General features: G+C 38.3%; 1 protein-coding gene across 3 annotated transcripts; it reads right to left on the bottom strand.

The window, feature by feature from the left end:
- Window positions 1-1367: 1367 nt before the first annotated feature.
- On the bottom strand, window positions 1368-14864 carry FBXO4 (F-box protein 4; the record flags this gene model as incomplete). 3 transcript variants are annotated; one of them, XM_082649972.1, is made up of 7 exons in its annotated part: window positions 1368-1662; window positions 2058-2238; window positions 6066-6241; window positions 6352-6427; window positions 10214-10434; window positions 12479-12714; window positions 14676-14864. In XM_082649972.1, 7 exons carry the CDS (start codon window positions 14862-14864, stop codon window positions 1635-1637), a joined length of 1107 nt encoding a protein of 368 aa, XP_082506098.1. In that variant the 3' UTR covers window positions 1368-1634. The 3 variants fall into 3 exon arrangements, with proteins under 3 accessions (XP_082506098.1, XP_082506097.1, XP_082506099.1); XM_082649971.1 differs by having other exon boundaries at window positions 2063-2238; XM_082649973.1 differs by lacking the exon at window positions 2058-2238.
- Between the last annotated feature and the right edge of the window lie 2516 nt (window positions 14865-17380).

Genomic DNA, 17380 nt, shown 5'->3' with positions numbered 1-17380 from the left:
AATAGAATCAGTGACCTAAGTCTGTACCTTAATAATCTAAAAAAGGGAAGATGAAATTAAAAATTTTTTTTTACATTTAAAAAGCAGAAAAATAGAGATTAGAGCATAAATCAATGAAACAGAATATAGAATAAATCAATAAATCCTAAAGCTGGTTCTTGAGAATAATAAAATCAATAAAACTCTAGCCAGACTGATCATGAAGAAAAAAGACATAAACTACCAACATCAGGAATGAATGAGGTAACATAACTACATATAATTAAAAAAAGGGGAGAGTAGATCTACTTTTGGCATAATAGAATGAAGAGTTCCATGTAATGGCTCCCTAGAGAAACTGGAGAAAATTAATTTTTTAAAATCATTAAAAAATAAAATAAAGACAAAAATGGACTACAAAAAAAAATCATTAAAATCTCTGTAAATGGTCCTAAGAGCATACAGCAAATGAAGAAACATTTATTCAAATATATATATATACTAAAACTCAGTAAGAGTCTGTGGGATTTGAACCAAGACCCACTCCCCTCCTTCCCTCCTCCAGCTCAGAAAGAAGAAACTCCATTCTAGACTGGGGCAGCCGAGGAAACAGCACTCTCTCTCCGAGTCAGAGGGCAACCTTCCTAGGAGGAGCAGAATGTCGGCATTTCTCACTCTGCCCCCAACTATACAAGTGCTGAAGCTAAGTTCTGGATAAGTGCACCCAAGATGTGACAGCTACTTTCTTTGAAATGGCACCTGCTCACAGGATGGAGGCTGTATCTTGGGTGCAGCACCACTAAGAATATTATGCTTTTTAAATTATAATTTAAAAATTCTTCAATTCCAATGAGATAGGAGGACTGTAATGTTTCCTCTGCAAAGTGCAAGCAATTAGTGAATAGGAGGTCATATGATCATGAGCGTCTCTGGAATATTTCCTCTATGAGTAAGGAATAAAATTTGGCTTTAGCACCTCATGAGCTTTCAAAGTTATTTGAAAAGAGCAAGAATTTCCAGTTATTTTCACTGAATTAGTATTGAATATGATACAAAGTTAATTCCTACTGTTTCAAAAAAGAAACAGAAGTTGTATGGCCATAATAGTAAATGAAATTCCAGTGAATATTCAGTTTTAAATAGTACATTTATTAAAAATAGATAGAAACTTATTTTTTGATAACCAGTTAAGGACCTTTGAAAATAACCTATTGAAAGCTTAGTAAATTTGCTATTCCCCACTATAGCAATCTTTGAAACGAAAAGAAGAGAAACCACAAAGAATGAGAGAGGCATAAACTTGTTTTTCCAGAATTTAATATTGAAAAATATATATATATATGTATATATAAGTTATTTTAAAATATTAAAAGGTTCATTTTGGGGCCAAATGCTAGCACTGAAACTTTTTTCTTGTAATTAAGGTAAAAAGTAAAAATTATATTAAAAAATAGAGTAGCTACAGCTGTCCAATATAAACCCTACCTGCAAAAAGGCAGGGCAGAATGAGCTGACTTGAGCAAATATCCACATCACGACCTTAGTAACAAGTTCCAAATGCTTTCTTTCAGTTCCCAAGGTCTAAAAGGAGGATCATCTTGCATGCTTAGATTCTACTTCTTCAAGAATCCACTGAATGCCATTCAAAAAACCAGTTAAAGTTTCAGCCTCTGTATCCTGGACCTATGAGCAAATAAAAGAGATTACTGTCAATAAGAAACTGAGTGAAAAATCTTATAATTAAGTGGGACATTTTCCTGGACACTCAAAAAAGAACAGGACTAAAAAGATCCCAATAGACTTTGGGTGAGTCACTCAAGTTTGGTCTTCTAGAGAGCTTAGATTAAAAAATATCATCTTCTCTTCTGTCTTATAATGACTACCAATATGAGGTTTATTACTTATCTCAGAGGTCAGCTTTGATACCAAATATCTCCCACAAATTAAGCTACTAAAACTGACTTTTAGAATGTTATTTTATTAAAGAGAATGAGTAGAAAAGAATTTTAAAAATAAAAATCAATTAGAAAGTAGAGTGAAAAATAAAATGAGATTTTTCTCACCAGAGAAAATTGTACCTTACCATCCATGGGTGGCTTAGATGATTCAGACGCAGCTCATGGGCCAAATAAAAACAGGGCATTCTTTTTACATTAGCTTGAGAAATACAAGATAAAACCAGCATTGGTCTTCTTGCAGATCCAAAAGCTGGATCTGTCATTGCCATAATACGAGAAAATTCATCTTGCCATTCATGTCCTAAGGAATGTAGTCAAAACCCTTAATTTGCATTACTTGTAATGACTTAAAAAATAATAAAACAAAATTAAAAACTAACAAAACAAGGGAAGCAAAAAATTACCAGGATCCAAACATAACAAACTGCCTCTATTGCTGTGTTCATTTACTGATCTTTCGTAAAACTACATTAATCAGCCTTGCAAGGACAGGAATTTAGGTGAAATCAGAGAGAACAAAAACAGTACCACTCAGATGTCTCTATGGTTTAAAAGCAAAAATACTTTGATATAGATATTTTTCTCTCACAAATTCTGTAGCTGTCACTACCCTTTCTTTCAAAGGCCATAGTTTCCAAAATTTAAACATATAATTGAGTCTAGCTTTTTTATCCAAACTGAAAATCTCTGCCTTTCATTGGAGTGTAAATCACTGACATTTTGTGGTAGGCAGAATTCTAAAATGACCCCAATGACTCATACCCCAGTATAATCCCTTCTCCTCTGAGTGTGGGAGGAATCTCTTAATACAGTGGGATTATCACTGACATGATTAGGCTATACTATAAGACACAGCTGACTTCAAGAAAGGGAGATTAAACTCAGTGAGCCTAACCTAATCAGGTGATCCCTTAAAACAGATGAGATTCTACCTAGTAAGAGAGACTCTCCATTGCTGGATTTGAAGACAGAGGGAGTCACATGACAAGGAATGACAATGGCCAGTGAAGCTGAGAGCTGCCCCAAGCTGACAGCCAGCAAGGAAACAGGGATCTCAGCCATACAACAGTAAGGAGCTGAATTCAGCCAATAACTGAGTGAGCTAGAAAGCAGATTTTTCCCTAGAGCCTCCAGAAAGGGATGTAACCCATCTGACACCCTAATTTCAGCCTCTGAGACCTAGGCTGAGAACCCAGCCATGCCGTGCTCAAGACTTCAGACATAGAGAACTCTGAGCTAATAAACAGATGTTGTTTTAAGCCACTAGGTTGGCAGTAATTTGTTACATATTAATAGAAAACAAATAAACATTTAATGTAATTATCAACACAGTACATTTAAATCTATCATATACCTATTGAATTTTGACTTGTTCCATCTATTCTTTGTTCCTTTTCCTGCCTTCTTTTGAACTGACTTTTTTAATGATTCCATTTTATCTTCACTACTGGCTTATTTAACTATACCTCTGTTACACTTCTTTTTAGTGGTTGCTCAAGGATTTACAATGTATATTTTAAACTTACAACAGTCTACTTCTTTGTTTAGTTTTTATTTTATTTATTTATTTGACTGCATTTGGGTCTTCGTTGCTGCGTGCAGGCTTTCCCTAGTTGTGGCGAGCGGGGGCTACTCTTCGTTGCGGTGTGCAGGCTTCTCATTGTGGTGGCTTCTCTTGTTGCAGAGCATGGGCTCTAGGCACGTGGACTTCAGTAGTTGTGGCACATGGGCTCAGTAGTTGTGGCTCGTGAGCTCTAGAGCGCAGCCTCAGTAGTTGTGGCACACGGGCTCAGTTGCTCCATGGCATGTGGGATCTTCCCAGCCCATGGCTCGAACCCATGTCCCCTGCATTGACAGGTGGATTCTTAACCACTGTGCCACCAGGAAAGTCCCTAACAGTCTACTTTTAAAAAGTATTATATAACTTCACATATAGAACCTCATAATACTATATTTCCATTTCTGCCTTTCCATGCTGTGTAATATTGTTACAATATATTTTATTTAAAAAATATCATAAGCCCATAATACATTGTTACTGTTTATCCTTTACATAATGATAAATAAATTAAAATTAGAAAAAAATATTTTATGTATAGCTATATTGTTTATATCCCAAGGTTCTTCATTTCTTTTTGTAGATGCAGTTTTCTACCTGGTATCATATTCTTCTGCCTGAAGAGTTTCCTTTAATATTTCTTATTATACAAATCTGCTGACTGAACGTTCTCAGATTTTGTTTGTCTGAAAAAAGTGTTGATTTTGCCTTCATTTCTGAAAGATGTGTTTGCTGGGTATTAGATTTCCTCCCCCTTGAATACTATAAAGATTTCCCTTCATTACCTTCTGGCTTACAGCAAAATTCTGTCAGAAAGTCTCTGTCCTTATCTTTGGCCCTCTATATGTATGTTTTGTTTTGCTCTGGTTGCCTTCAAGATATTCTCTTTACCTTTGGTTTTCATCAGTTTGGCTATGATGTATCTGTATTTTTTATCAGGTTTGGAGTTCTTTGTGAATCTTCGATCTGTGGTTTATTCTCTTTCAGTAATTTTGAAATAGTTTTGGTCATTATCTGTTCAGAAATTTCTTTTTCCCTGTTCTTACTCCTTTCATGTTTTGGGACTCCAATCACATATAAATTGAATCAGGGGTCAGCATACCACACTCTGAAGATCTGTTTTTATAAATAAATTTCTTTGTGAAACAGCCATGTCCATTCATTTGCAAACTGTCTATGGCTACTTTTGCACTATAATAGCAGAGGTGAGTAACTGTGACAGACTGTATGGCTCACATGTCTAAAATATTTACTATATGGACCTTTAAGAAAATGCCAACCCCTGAGTTAGATCACTTAATAGGTTCCCCCAGCTCTTGAATGTTTTGTCCTCCACCCCTACTCTTTTTTCTCTTTGTGTTTTAATTTGGGTAATTTCAATTGATCTATCTTCACATTCACAAAAGGTTTCCTTTGTTAATATGTCCACTGAAGGAACTGTTCACCTGTTATCATATTTTTCATATTTAGCATTCCCATTTTACTTTTTCATAGCTTCCTTCTCTCTGCTGAAAATCCCTATTTGTTCACATATATTGTCCATCTTTTCCACTAGATTCTTTAACATATTAATCATAGTTCTTTTAATGTCTCTTTCTGAGAGGGCTAACATCCAGGCCATCTCTGTGTCTAATTCCATCGAATGCTTTATCACTTGACAATGGGTCATTTCATTTTGATATTTTTTTGTATCTTATAATTTTTAATTTAACACCAGATGTTTTATGTGGAAGAACAGAAGAGACTGAGGTAAAGGATTTACTTCTAGAAATGGACACGATTCTTCTGTTAGGCCATTAATGCAGTGGGATGAGTCCAGCTAGTCAGTAATTGAGCTGCATTTGCCTTTTGTTGCTATAGTTAATTTCAGTGCACCATAAACTGTAAATTCTTTCAGCAGTGGGATGCTGCTATCTTGTTCCGAGTGAGCATAATATATTGTATATTTATACCCTATCTTATTCACAGAGGATTTGGGAAAGAAATTACAATACTGGCTTGTGGCCCAATAATATTCTATTTTCATGCTATTTATCACACTGTGAATGGCAATTATTCAGAATATATGGATAGTGTTCTTAACTAATCTACTTAAAGTAAACACTCCACCCCACACATCTCTCTACTATCTGGATAATTAAAATAAAGGTAAAATTTTTCATTTACCTGCATAAATTATTTGAATAGGGCCAAAAGCAGACAAAACACCAATAACAAAAAGTGTAGAAGCATACAACAACAAAAAAACACTATGTAGTTATAGTATCAAACTTCGGTGTGCATCAGAATTCTGTAAAGCTTGTTGAAAAAACAGATGCCCAAAACACAACCCAAATCTATGAGTCATAATCCACCAGGGTAGGAATCAGGCAGCTGCGTTTTTAACAAGATCCCTCAGTGATCCTAATGCACATCAAGTTTTGGGAATCCAATATTAACAGTAATAACAGAATCACATTGATAAAATCAGCCATGATATTCTTAACAAGCCACAGTAAAGCCTAAAAACATACTTTCTTATTTGCTTTGCAAAGAAGGCACTTTTAAAAAGAAAATAAGATAATACTTACTTTTATGAGCTTCAGCATTTGCAACATAGATGAACCCATCAACAACTTCACACACCTTCTGAATTTGTGGAATTACACTGTACCGGCTTCCCTGTTGATCATCCCCTTCATTCTGTATACTGAACATCTTGTTAACTGCACTTGTATGTTCTTCTCTTGCTCTATCTCTTTCTTTTCTATAAGAAAAATGTAAATACAGAACATAAACAGACACTAAACAGACTTCACCCCCCTAAAATATTCCATTACTGATGTCTCAGATAGGTTGCCAAGTAGGTAGCCTTACCTTGTAGTTGAATATAATATTAGGATGTTGAATTTATGTTGGTTGCTCAACTGAAAACTGACTCCTGATCCAATACCTAAAGGAGAAAATTACAGTTATCAAAACAAGTCATTAATAAAGACAGCAAAAGATGAGAATGAAAAAAATTACCTGGTATAAGTAAAAAGAGTAAATGAAAAACTATGACAAGTGATACATATAGCTTTGGAATAAAATGAAATGTTTGTGTTGAAGAAAAGATGCCGTAAGCAATTTTCATTCACATAGTAATAAACTATGGATATAGAAGAAAAAACTGCTAGACTTAACATTCCTTTTTTTTTTTTTTTGCGGTACGCAGGTCTCCCACTGCTGCGGCCTCTCCCGTTGCGGAGCACAGGCTCCGGATGCGCAGGCTCCAGATGCGCAGGCTCAGCGGCCATGGCTCACGGGCCCAGCCGCTCCGCGGCATGTGGGATCCTCCCGGACCGGAGCACGAACCCGTGTCCCCTGCGTCGGCAGGCGGACTCTCAACCGCTGCGCCACCAGGGAAGCCCTAACATTCCTTTTCATACCATCATCACTATCATCATTAACTTTATCATCATCCTCTCAGTAGCAGCTGCATCGCAACAGCTACTACTATTTATCCTCAATACTAAGGCTTAGTTTCACTTCTTTTATGTTTCTCATTAGTCTTATACTCCACGTACACATTCAACCAAATGGCTTTTTTTCCCCACTCTGAAAAGCTGTTTTTAAATTCATGGCACCTTAGAAAACTGAGGAAATATGGCAGACACTGAAATTTTGAATTGGACTTGGGCTAGAATCCTGAATTTGCCACATATGCCCATGTTTCTGTGAGCCTGCTTTGACATCAAAATATAGAAATAATACACACTTTTTAGGGTTATTGTAAGCATTAAATGAGATCACATATGTAAAACACCTACGGAGTGACTGGTAAGTAACAGGTGCTAAACACTAGCTTCTTACTTTTTTTTTTTTTTTTTTTTTTTTTTGCGTTACGCGTCCCTCTGACCGCCGTGGCCTCTCCCGTTGCGGAGCACAGGCTCCGGACACACAGGCTTAGCAGCCATGGCTCACGGGCCCAGCCACTACGCGGCATGCGGGATCCTCCCGGACCGGGGCACGAATCCGCGTCCCCTGCATCGGCAGGCGGACCCCCAACCACTGCGCCACCAGGGAAGCCCGCTTCTTACTATTTTATACCTAAATTATTCAACATTGTCATTTGTCCTTCTTTCTTAACTCCTTCCCTCCTTTGGCTGTGTTAACACTACGGGGCTGATTCTCCTCTTGCCTCCTGGAAAGATCCTTTTCCTCTTCCTTGGCTTTACCTCTTTTTACTATATAAATGTCCTCTTAGATCTGTCTACTTCTCTCCATCCTCACCCCCACCTTTTAGTTTAAATTATTATCTCTCACCTGTACTTCTGTAATCATTTCTAACTAGTCTCCTAAATCCACTTCTGCCCCCTACTATCCATTCTTATGACAGCAGCTGGAGAGATTGCTTTAAAATGCTTTTAATTACATCTCTTCCCTTCAAAGCCCCTGCTCTTCAGATAAACAAAATTTTAATATAATCTGGCCTCTACTTACCTCATTAGGACAACTCCATCTTTCATATCCTTAATCCCTGCATAACCACTCTAGGTATTTAAAGCAGCTATGCCGTGCCATCTTATGTCACCATTCTGGGCAACACATATATAGAGATCTTGGTGGCTGGGACTGCAAGCATCCCAGGCAAAGTGGCCCTAGTCCTCCCGCCACCAGGGGCCTCCCCAGAGAGATCACAAAAACAAATTCTACCATGTCTCTAATCTTTGTTTACATCAGTTTAACTTCCAGAAATTACCCTCTCAACACATCTAACCTCAGCCCAGTATGATTCTCATGTTGTTTTGCCCCACCTTGCCAATGACTCATCCCTCCACTCTTCCCTGACCTTGCAGGGTCTGAGGCACAATTAGATGGGCAATTTCAAACAATCACTCCAGCTGCTGTCTGGAGAATGAAATTGCCATTTCACTATCAGCAAATTTCCCCATATCCCCAACCTCTTCTTGAAGGGTTCCTTCCACCTCATGGCCCTACCTGAAACTAGCCTGTCCCTAGGTGCCACTTCTCTTAACAGTGGGGTCTCAAGTAACAAAGTTACCTATTCTCTCACATCTCAGGGTAAAGAGATGAGGTGAATGGTCTCTTTACTCCTCAATGCCATGTCTTAACCATTACTCACCAACCCTCTTGAAAAAACTCCATCTCTCTGAGACACACACACCATTTAGCTGTAATACCATCTCCTGTCCTTAACCTTGTCATTTATGAATCTCCTTTTGATAACCCCTTCCTCCAAACGTTCACTGATGATTTCAGCACCTAGCTTACAATATTCCTCTCTATCGTCAGAAACTTCCAAGTCCATGTGGACTTCATATGATTCCCAAATCTTCATTTCTAGCCCAGATCTTTCTCTTGAGATATGGATGCATAAAGTAATCCATAAAGTCATTCATTCATTCACTCATCAAATGTATATTGAATACCTACTATGTGCCTGGCACCACAGCTAAGAATAAAGCTGACGAGATTTCTGCCCTAATGGAGCTTCCATTCAAGTGGCTAGCTTATAGCAGGCATCTCTACTTGTATCAAAAGTTTCTCTTCCTCCTGTGTTTCCTTAACCTAGTGAATGGCACCATCATCCAATATGAAAATCAGACCAAAAACCAGGAATTATCCATATTACTGCTAACACACACTGAGTCAATTCTATATCCTTCATATTTTTATCACAATATTGTAGTGGTTTCTTAACTTCTAATCAGTTCTCCACTCAGGAGCCAGAGTGATCTATCCAAAATGCCATCTTGATCATCTTACTTCTCTGCTTAAAATCCTTCAACAAATGCTTGACATACAAGCGTCTTCTCATCTGGCCCCACTCTGGACACACAAAGCTACTTCAAGTGTGTCATGCACACTCAGAACTCTGGGATTTTAGAAATGTAGTTCTCACTGCTTAGAATATTTTACCCTTTTTTTTGATGGCCTACCCCTACTTATCCTATTGACTCATGTAAGGCATCAGGTTCAATGCAGAGCCTTCTCTGACCCTTACCTTTCTACACAGGAGCTAATTACACCACATTCTAATCACCTGTATACATGTCTCTGCCCTCCTTTAGACCAAGTACCTTTCAGGGCAAACAGGAGATTTCTGATGTTGTTTGTTTTAAATCTCTGCATCTTTAGTATCTAATAGGTACTCTCAATAAATGAATTAAGTAAAGCACAAGCTAGTTTACACTGTTATGCATGTTTATTATACATCCTGCTTACGAAACTAACTACATGGCTGTTGTTGCTATTGTTTATCATAGAAATAAAGGTAAGGTGATAATTTAGCTCTTTTTTGAAATTCCAATATATATCAAAGTACTCTGCATACAGTAGGTGCTGAATGGATTTTGCTGTTAACATTCTTTTAAAATATGGTAAATGTACAAATATAACTTTTTTATAACATCTTTATTGGAGTATAATTGCTTTACAGTGGTGTGTTAGTTTCTGCTTTATAGCAAACAAATATAACATTTTGACAACATACAATTTGCTTTCACATAATCTCATATTCTGGACTGAGAAAGTAAGAGAAAGCTTACCTCTTATAAAAAGTAAATTAATTCTTTCAGTCCATAGAGACCTGAGGGCTCCCATGCACCAAATTAGTATATTTCATTACAACAAAGAGTTAATTAATTTAAAAACTAATTTCTTTCTATTTAACATTAGAGTCAAGCTCAAAGTGTTTGAATTATTATGTACTGTAGATTAACATGAAAATTACCATCAATCTGCCTCTGAGGCAAACCAGCTGTTGGGCAAAGCTCCTCGGAAGACATCAAGCTCAACACCAAAGATGTATTTAGTTCTTCCAAACCTGGTCCAAACATGGCAAATCGTGGTTCATTCTGAATGATCAATGAGTGTAAAAATGAGGTGACAGCTCCATACATAGGACGGCTAGATTTTGAGGCTCTTCTTGTATATGGACAGCACATTTTATAGCTGTATAAAATTGTCACAATTAGAAAATTAACACAAACACTTAGCCAGTTATTCATTAAACAATATATAATGTATTGAGAACTTGCTAGACAAAAGGGATATAATGATTATACAGTCCCAATCCTCATGAAGGGCAGTGGAGGACAGGCACCATTATAATACGTATGCCGAGTTCCATGACAGAAAAAAGCACAAGATGCTATGGGAGTAGTAGTGGTCTAGTAGCTGAGGAGGTCTTCCTTGGGAATCAGTTACTTACTTTCTAATTTTTCATTTAGATTCTCTCATGAAACACTTGGTCTAACACGTGTTTCAATGCTTAAAATTCACTACATAAAGCAGTGATTCTCAACCTGGGGAGATTTTGCACCCCCAGGGAACATTTCCTAAGGTCTAGAGTCCAGGGATGCTGTTAAACATCGTACAATGCACACAAAAGACAGTTCCCATAACATCTGGTCCAAAATGTCAATAGTGCCAAGACTGAGAAACCCTGTACTAAACATAAACTACATAGTTAGTATAAATGTCCCTAGAGATAAAAAAGAAAAAAAAATTACTGAAGCTACCAATATAACCAAATTTCTTAGGGTACTTCTATTAACAGTAACAGTTCAATAAGTATTAATCACAGGACAGCTCAAATGTTCCTTATAGGTAACCTGGCAAACTAAGAATCATGTGAAAGAAACGACTCAACTTTTTCAATAGCTATAAATTTCTAAACTAGCAATTCAACATGTTATCAAAAATTAAAACAAAGTTACTCAAATCAAAATAAAACCTAAAGCCCTTTAAATCGAGCTGGTTAAGACAACAACTAACGTTACAAGACAATCATCTTTACTTGGGAACCTTGTAATTCAAGAAGGAAAAAAAAATGAACTTTGCAGCTATGTAGATCTGGCCAAGCCTCACCACTTTAATTAGTCATATAAGCCACTTATAGTCTAAACTTCAGTTTTTTCATCTGCATTATTTGAACAATAACAATCAATCCAGGGTCGTAAGGATCAGAAATAATTTATATGATCACAAATGGTCGTTATTACGATTATTACTATCCCTAGGAAAATGTGGTTCCACAGCACACAGAAACACTTGATGTTATGGTTGGCTGTGGGACAATGAAGAGGTAACACTAGCAAGTGAGAGTACAGTAGCACTTGTTAAAATTACATACATGTATATTTTAATCAAGTAGTCTCACAAGACTTGATGTAATGGCATCTGTATTGGAATAAGGAAAGATTCTGAATAACTTAAAATATGAAAAAAAGTCCCACATGTAGCTATTAAATCTACCACAGGAAAACAATTCTTACCTAACGCACAAATATTCTTTAAATTTTACTTACAATGCCTTAAATTTGGGGCTCTTAATAAAACAGGTTATATCCAGAACTAACGACATTACAGTCCCTTACAAATTATGCGACCTTAGACAAATCCATAACCATGCAGAATCTTCATTCCACATCCATAACACAAGGAAAATACCTTCTTATTGCGTGAGAATTAAATAAGTAAACATACATAAAACATCCATCATAGAATCCAATACACTATAGTTGCTCAACAAAATTAATTCTAATACATGATATTCGAAAATGTCAATGCATTTGGGTGATAACAAAATCTTATTTCCCATAAACTTAAGAATGGTTTTCTTCCATGCAAAAGAACTCCTGTCTGAACTCTGGCCTTTCCTTCTCTGGACATGGAAAAGTATTTATTTTAACAAAATGACAAGTGTTCTAAAGATAATGAAAATTTTAAGAAGTGTTTTACTTCTTGCCATATAAACTATCTATAATTATTCAAATACTCTACTTAGGTACTACAGGGAAATAACAAAATGTGAACGCTAAAAGGGTTCTATGAAGGAAGTTATTTTACCTAACCCCCAATTTTTACAAAAGGACACTCAGACTCAAAATTCATGCAACAAATTAGTAGGAGGGCCAAGACTAACTTAGACTACTGACTTGTAATATAGTCAAATTTAATATCTTCTTTTTAATTCATAAAACTAGATACTTACACTGCCATGTAGTCAAAAAATGCACCATCAGTGACCTCAGATATAGGCTTTTTTAAGATTTCTAGATCTGGAAGAGACTTCCAGTCAACAGAAGACCAAGAAGGAAGATCCCGCAACAGAAAATATCTCCACAGAATTGCATCTCGTACGGTTTCATTCCAATAATGACTTGTACTTCCCAAATGACATAGATCATGAGGTGAAAGAAATGACAAAATATATAGCTGTACATCAATCTGAAACAGAGGGAAGCAGCAAGTAGGTTAAAGGAATGAATAATTTATCTTGGTAAAAAGTTTTTTTAAATAATACATTACAGGGACTTTTAAAAATAATAAATTACAGGGACTTCCCTGTCGGCGCAGTGGTTAAGAATCCGCCTGCCAATGCTGGGAACACGGGTTCGAGCCCTGGTCCTGGAAGATGCCACATGCCGCGGAGCAACTAAGCCAGTGCGCTACAACTACTGAGCCTGCACTCTAGAGCCTGCAAGCCACAACTACTGAAGCCGTCACTCCTAAAGCCCGTGCTCCGCAACAGGAGAAGCCACCGCAATGAGAAGCGCGCGCACCTCAATGAAGAGTAGCCCCCGCTCACCGCAACTAGAGAAAGCCCACGCACAGCAATGAAGACCCAATGCAGCCAAAAATAAATAAATTTATATTAAAAAAATAAATAATTACAAATAAATAATTATATTATACTAGGAAACCAAAGGTCAACTGAACAGTGTATCATTTGAATAATTAAATCATGATAAATTACAAAATTAACAGTTTTTATACTAAATAACAAAAAATCAACTTAACAGTCTTTTTTTTTTTTTGCAACGGCATGTGGAACTTCCCTGACCACGGATGGAACCTGTGCCCCTTGCAGTGGAAGCACAGTCTTAACCCCTGGACCACCAGGGAATTCAACAGTCATTATTTTTAATGATGAAATCTATCATGCTGAAGTTATTTCCTGTCTCAGGACAGAATCATAATGAACATTTCATTTTTGACACATCGAAACATTCCTGAAATACCTCCCATTGTTCTGGTATTTTTCAAGTAAAATAAGCACTTCATTTAATTTTTCCTTATGGATATTCTGCCCCACCATTTATTTGAATGAACTGCTTAATGAAATAATTTATTCTTCAAAATAAAATCTTTATCAAGCGGACAAACTTCTGATTTTATCATTACATCAAATCAAAGAGTAAATCTGTCACCTGAGTTCTTCTGTAAAATGTTATTTCAGAGAACCTCTGCAAGGAGAACTATGGAGGCAACCTAAGCCTGCAGTTTTTTGATTTCTGATGGACCTCAGAGAGTCAACAGTCCAGCTGAGATACAGCATTTTAATAATTTCTAAGAAATTCTCCTCTCTCCGTTTTCCTATCTACCTGAAAAGTTTAACAATGAAAAATGTGTGTAATTCTCGTGGCCTGCTGTAACTTGAGGCCCTTGTAACTTAGTCATTTACTTTCCCGCATTTTTGATGTGTACCATATTTAAAGTCTTTATTGAATTTGTTACCATACTGCTTCTGTTTATGTTTTGGTTTTTTGGCCAGAGGCATGTGGGATCTTAGCTCCCCACCAGGGATCCACCTGCACCCCCTGCAGTGGAAAGTGAAGTCTTAACCACTGGACCGCCAGGGAAATCCCTAGTCATTTACTTTCAATTGTCAGTTTTGTCACTTGAAATACAGGTAAGATAACAGTCGCAAAATCCTAGGAGAGTGCGTGTTTTGCGGGACCGCCAGGTGTTTCGGTACATGGAAGCTGGGATGATAGATGCTGAGAACACAAGACACTGGACGCTTTCCATGATTTCCAGAACGTCTGGCATGGTCTCCGCGTTTCCTTAACCTGATGTTCAGGGTGCCCCAGTCCCTAGACCTGTTTTGGGGGTAGAAGACCGGAGGGTGACCTGGCTGCTTGCCAGGCAGGGCACAACCTGCAGGTGAGTTTCGGGGCGACCTTCGGCCCAGCTGCGGGGCACCACGGGTCAACGCCAAGGCGTTTCTGCTCAACTGCTGCCCCCAGGTGATGACACTGCCCGGAATGGCTGCAGGGACGGGGCCAGACACAGGCCGAGCCCAGGGAGGCTCCCCTCCCCCGCCGCCGCGGCCCCCAGAGGCCGCCCCGGCGAGCGCCCCTCCCGGCCCTGCCCGCGGTCCTCCGCGGGTGGCGGCCGACGCTCACCGGCAGCCGCGTTAGCGAGCTGGCCTCCTCGTCCGCCTCCTCCGGGGAGGACCTCGGAGCCGCCCTCTCCTTGCCCACCGACTGCCAGAAGTTCCTCCAGCCGCTGAGGAAGGCAGCCTCCAGGAGGCCCCAGTCGCTGTGGTGAGGCTGACGGGAGACGCCTCCGCTGCGCGGCTCGCTTCCCGCCATGGCTGCCGACGCCGCACGTGACGCGCCGCAGGGTGACGCCGGCGTGTCCGTCCCCAGCTCCCCGCCCCGCCCCGCCCCGCCCCGCCTCCGCTCCCTCCCTTCCCCCACCCCCTGTTGCCGCCTCCATCCCCCCCCCCAGACCCCGCACCCCCGGTGGAGAGGCCTCCAGAGACGGGGACAGAACTGAGAGATGGCCCGATTGAGCGTGGTTCCCAGTTGAGCTTGAGGTTCCAGCCGACAATCACTGCTCCCCTTACTCCACGCCTCAACCTTAGGCGCGCCGACCTCACCCGTTGGTATAAAACCTCTCGCCCTTTGACCCTTTATAACTTCGTTACTTCACCCAAGGTGGGTCTCTCTGTCTGGGACCCATTTCCACTTTGCCTGGGTCTGGGAGACTCTTACTTATGCAAAAGATGGTAGCCCTCTTCCACTATCTGGGGCTTAGTATCTCTACGTAATCTGGTTTAAACTGTCAACCAGCTCTTGAGTGCAATTTCCAGGCCATGCAGCTATCCCTTCTCTTCGTGAGAATATTCAAATATGGAAATTTCTAAATTTCGGAATCAGCCTCCGTCCACCGTTGTCTTATGTCAATTGTCAAAATCTTCTCTCACATATTACCCAAATCACCCATTTAAAAAAATTAATCTATTTTTTGTTGTTGCAACTTTTTTATTTAAGCATAGTTGATTTAGTGTTGTGTTAATTTCTACTAGACAGCAAAGTGATTCAGTTATACGTATATACATTCTTTTTTATATTCTTTTCTATTATGGTTTAGCACAGGCTATTGAATATAGTTCCTGTGCGGTTCAGTAGGACCTTGTTGTTTATCCATTCTATATATAATAGTTTGCATCTGCTAACCCAGAACTCCCACTCCATCCCTCCCCCACGCCTTGGCAACCACAAGTCTGTTCTCTATGCCTGAGTCTGTTTCTGTTTTGTAGATATGTTCATTTGTGTCATATTTTAGATTTCACATATAAGTGGTATCTTTATGGTATTTGTCTTTCCCTGTCTGACTTACTTCACTTAGTAGGGTAATCTATAGGTCCATCCATGTTGCTGCAAATGGCATTATTCTTTTTTATGGCTGAGTAATATTCCATTGTATATATATGTACCACATCTTATTTATCCATTCATCTGCCAATGGACATTTAGGTTGTTTCCATGTCTTGGCTATTGTGAATAGTGCTACTATGAACATAGGAGTGCAGTATTTTTTGAATTTTAGTTTTGTCCAGATATATGTCTAAGAGTGGGAAATTAATCCCATTTTTTAATAGTCTTCAAAATAGAAGACAGGATCAGCAACTTCATAAAACCATTCAGGTCTTTAAGGATCATGATAGGCTACAGGGAACATATACATACCTTGTGTGTATGTACAAATATTTAAAGACATACATATATTTAACATAATATATATTCACCTCTCTGCCTCTCTCCCCCTATCTGTATCTATATCCATATTTGATCTATATTCCACATAGCAGAGCGCCATAATGCTTAACGGACACAGGGCTTATCGGTTTGTATTTGCACTTCAAAAGTAAATATCTGGGGATCTAAATGTCAAATAACAGAAACTCAATAAAGCCCAATAACTGAGGTTCTGTGAGATCTGAATTTAGTTTCATTATTTATCTTGCATGCCACTGCCAGGGACCAATAACCAACCCACTTGAAGGCTTAGTTCTGTGAGGCTGTCCAGACCAGAAAAAGAGCCATGAATTAATTGGCATTTCTCCTACCTCTCTAGGAACAAGAAAGAACACAAGAAAAAAAAAAAAATCAGTTTAAGTATGGAGTACTGAAATGGTTCTAAGCTTTCTTAGAAAGAAAGTGACATTTGTAAAATAATGTGTTCAAATAATTTTTTATTATGGAAAAATTTGAATACATATATATAGGAATATGAGTGAATAATAAAATGAAATAAACTGTATTTACTAGCTAAGATTCTAGTTACCAATGATTGTTTTTTGTTTACAAGGTGCAAAATGTTGCTTTTCAAATTTTGTAATTCCTTTTATTAGATGAATTAAAGAAAAATTGTCCCTCATCAACCATTTGACTGCCCTGCCCAAGAACTGAATCGGCCTTATCTCTAAGGAGCCCTAGTTCGTTTTAATGGGAAATGGTATTTAGACATTATTTAATGGTCTTCATACTGTTATTTCCCATTCAAATTTAAAATTACAGAATTTTTACTTACCTTATTCAGTTTCATGTCTCTTTTCTCTTACACTGAGAATCCTCAATACATTTCTGATTTTCATAGTTATTAACAATATAAGTACCGAGGAGTTTGATTTCTTTCTAGCTCCTTTTGCCCTTGGGGATATCCCACTAGGGGTGTGAAAATTTTGTGCTTTAAAGATAACATACATTCCTGTGTGTTGAAGCCACCAACTTGCTACATAATTACAGCTCATTTGTTTCATTTTGCTTTGGATTTTTAGGGGTTTTCTTTCATTCTGATGTAAAAAATACAAAATTCAGCA

The sequence above is a fragment of the Grampus griseus genome (assembly GCF_964374135.1).
Source record: "Grampus griseus genome assembly, chromosome: 3".
Lineage (NCBI taxonomy): Eukaryota > Metazoa > Chordata > Mammalia > Artiodactyla > Delphinidae > Grampus > Grampus griseus.
Note: the sequence above shows the minus strand (reverse complement) of the source record. Positions and strands in the feature narration are given on the sequence as shown.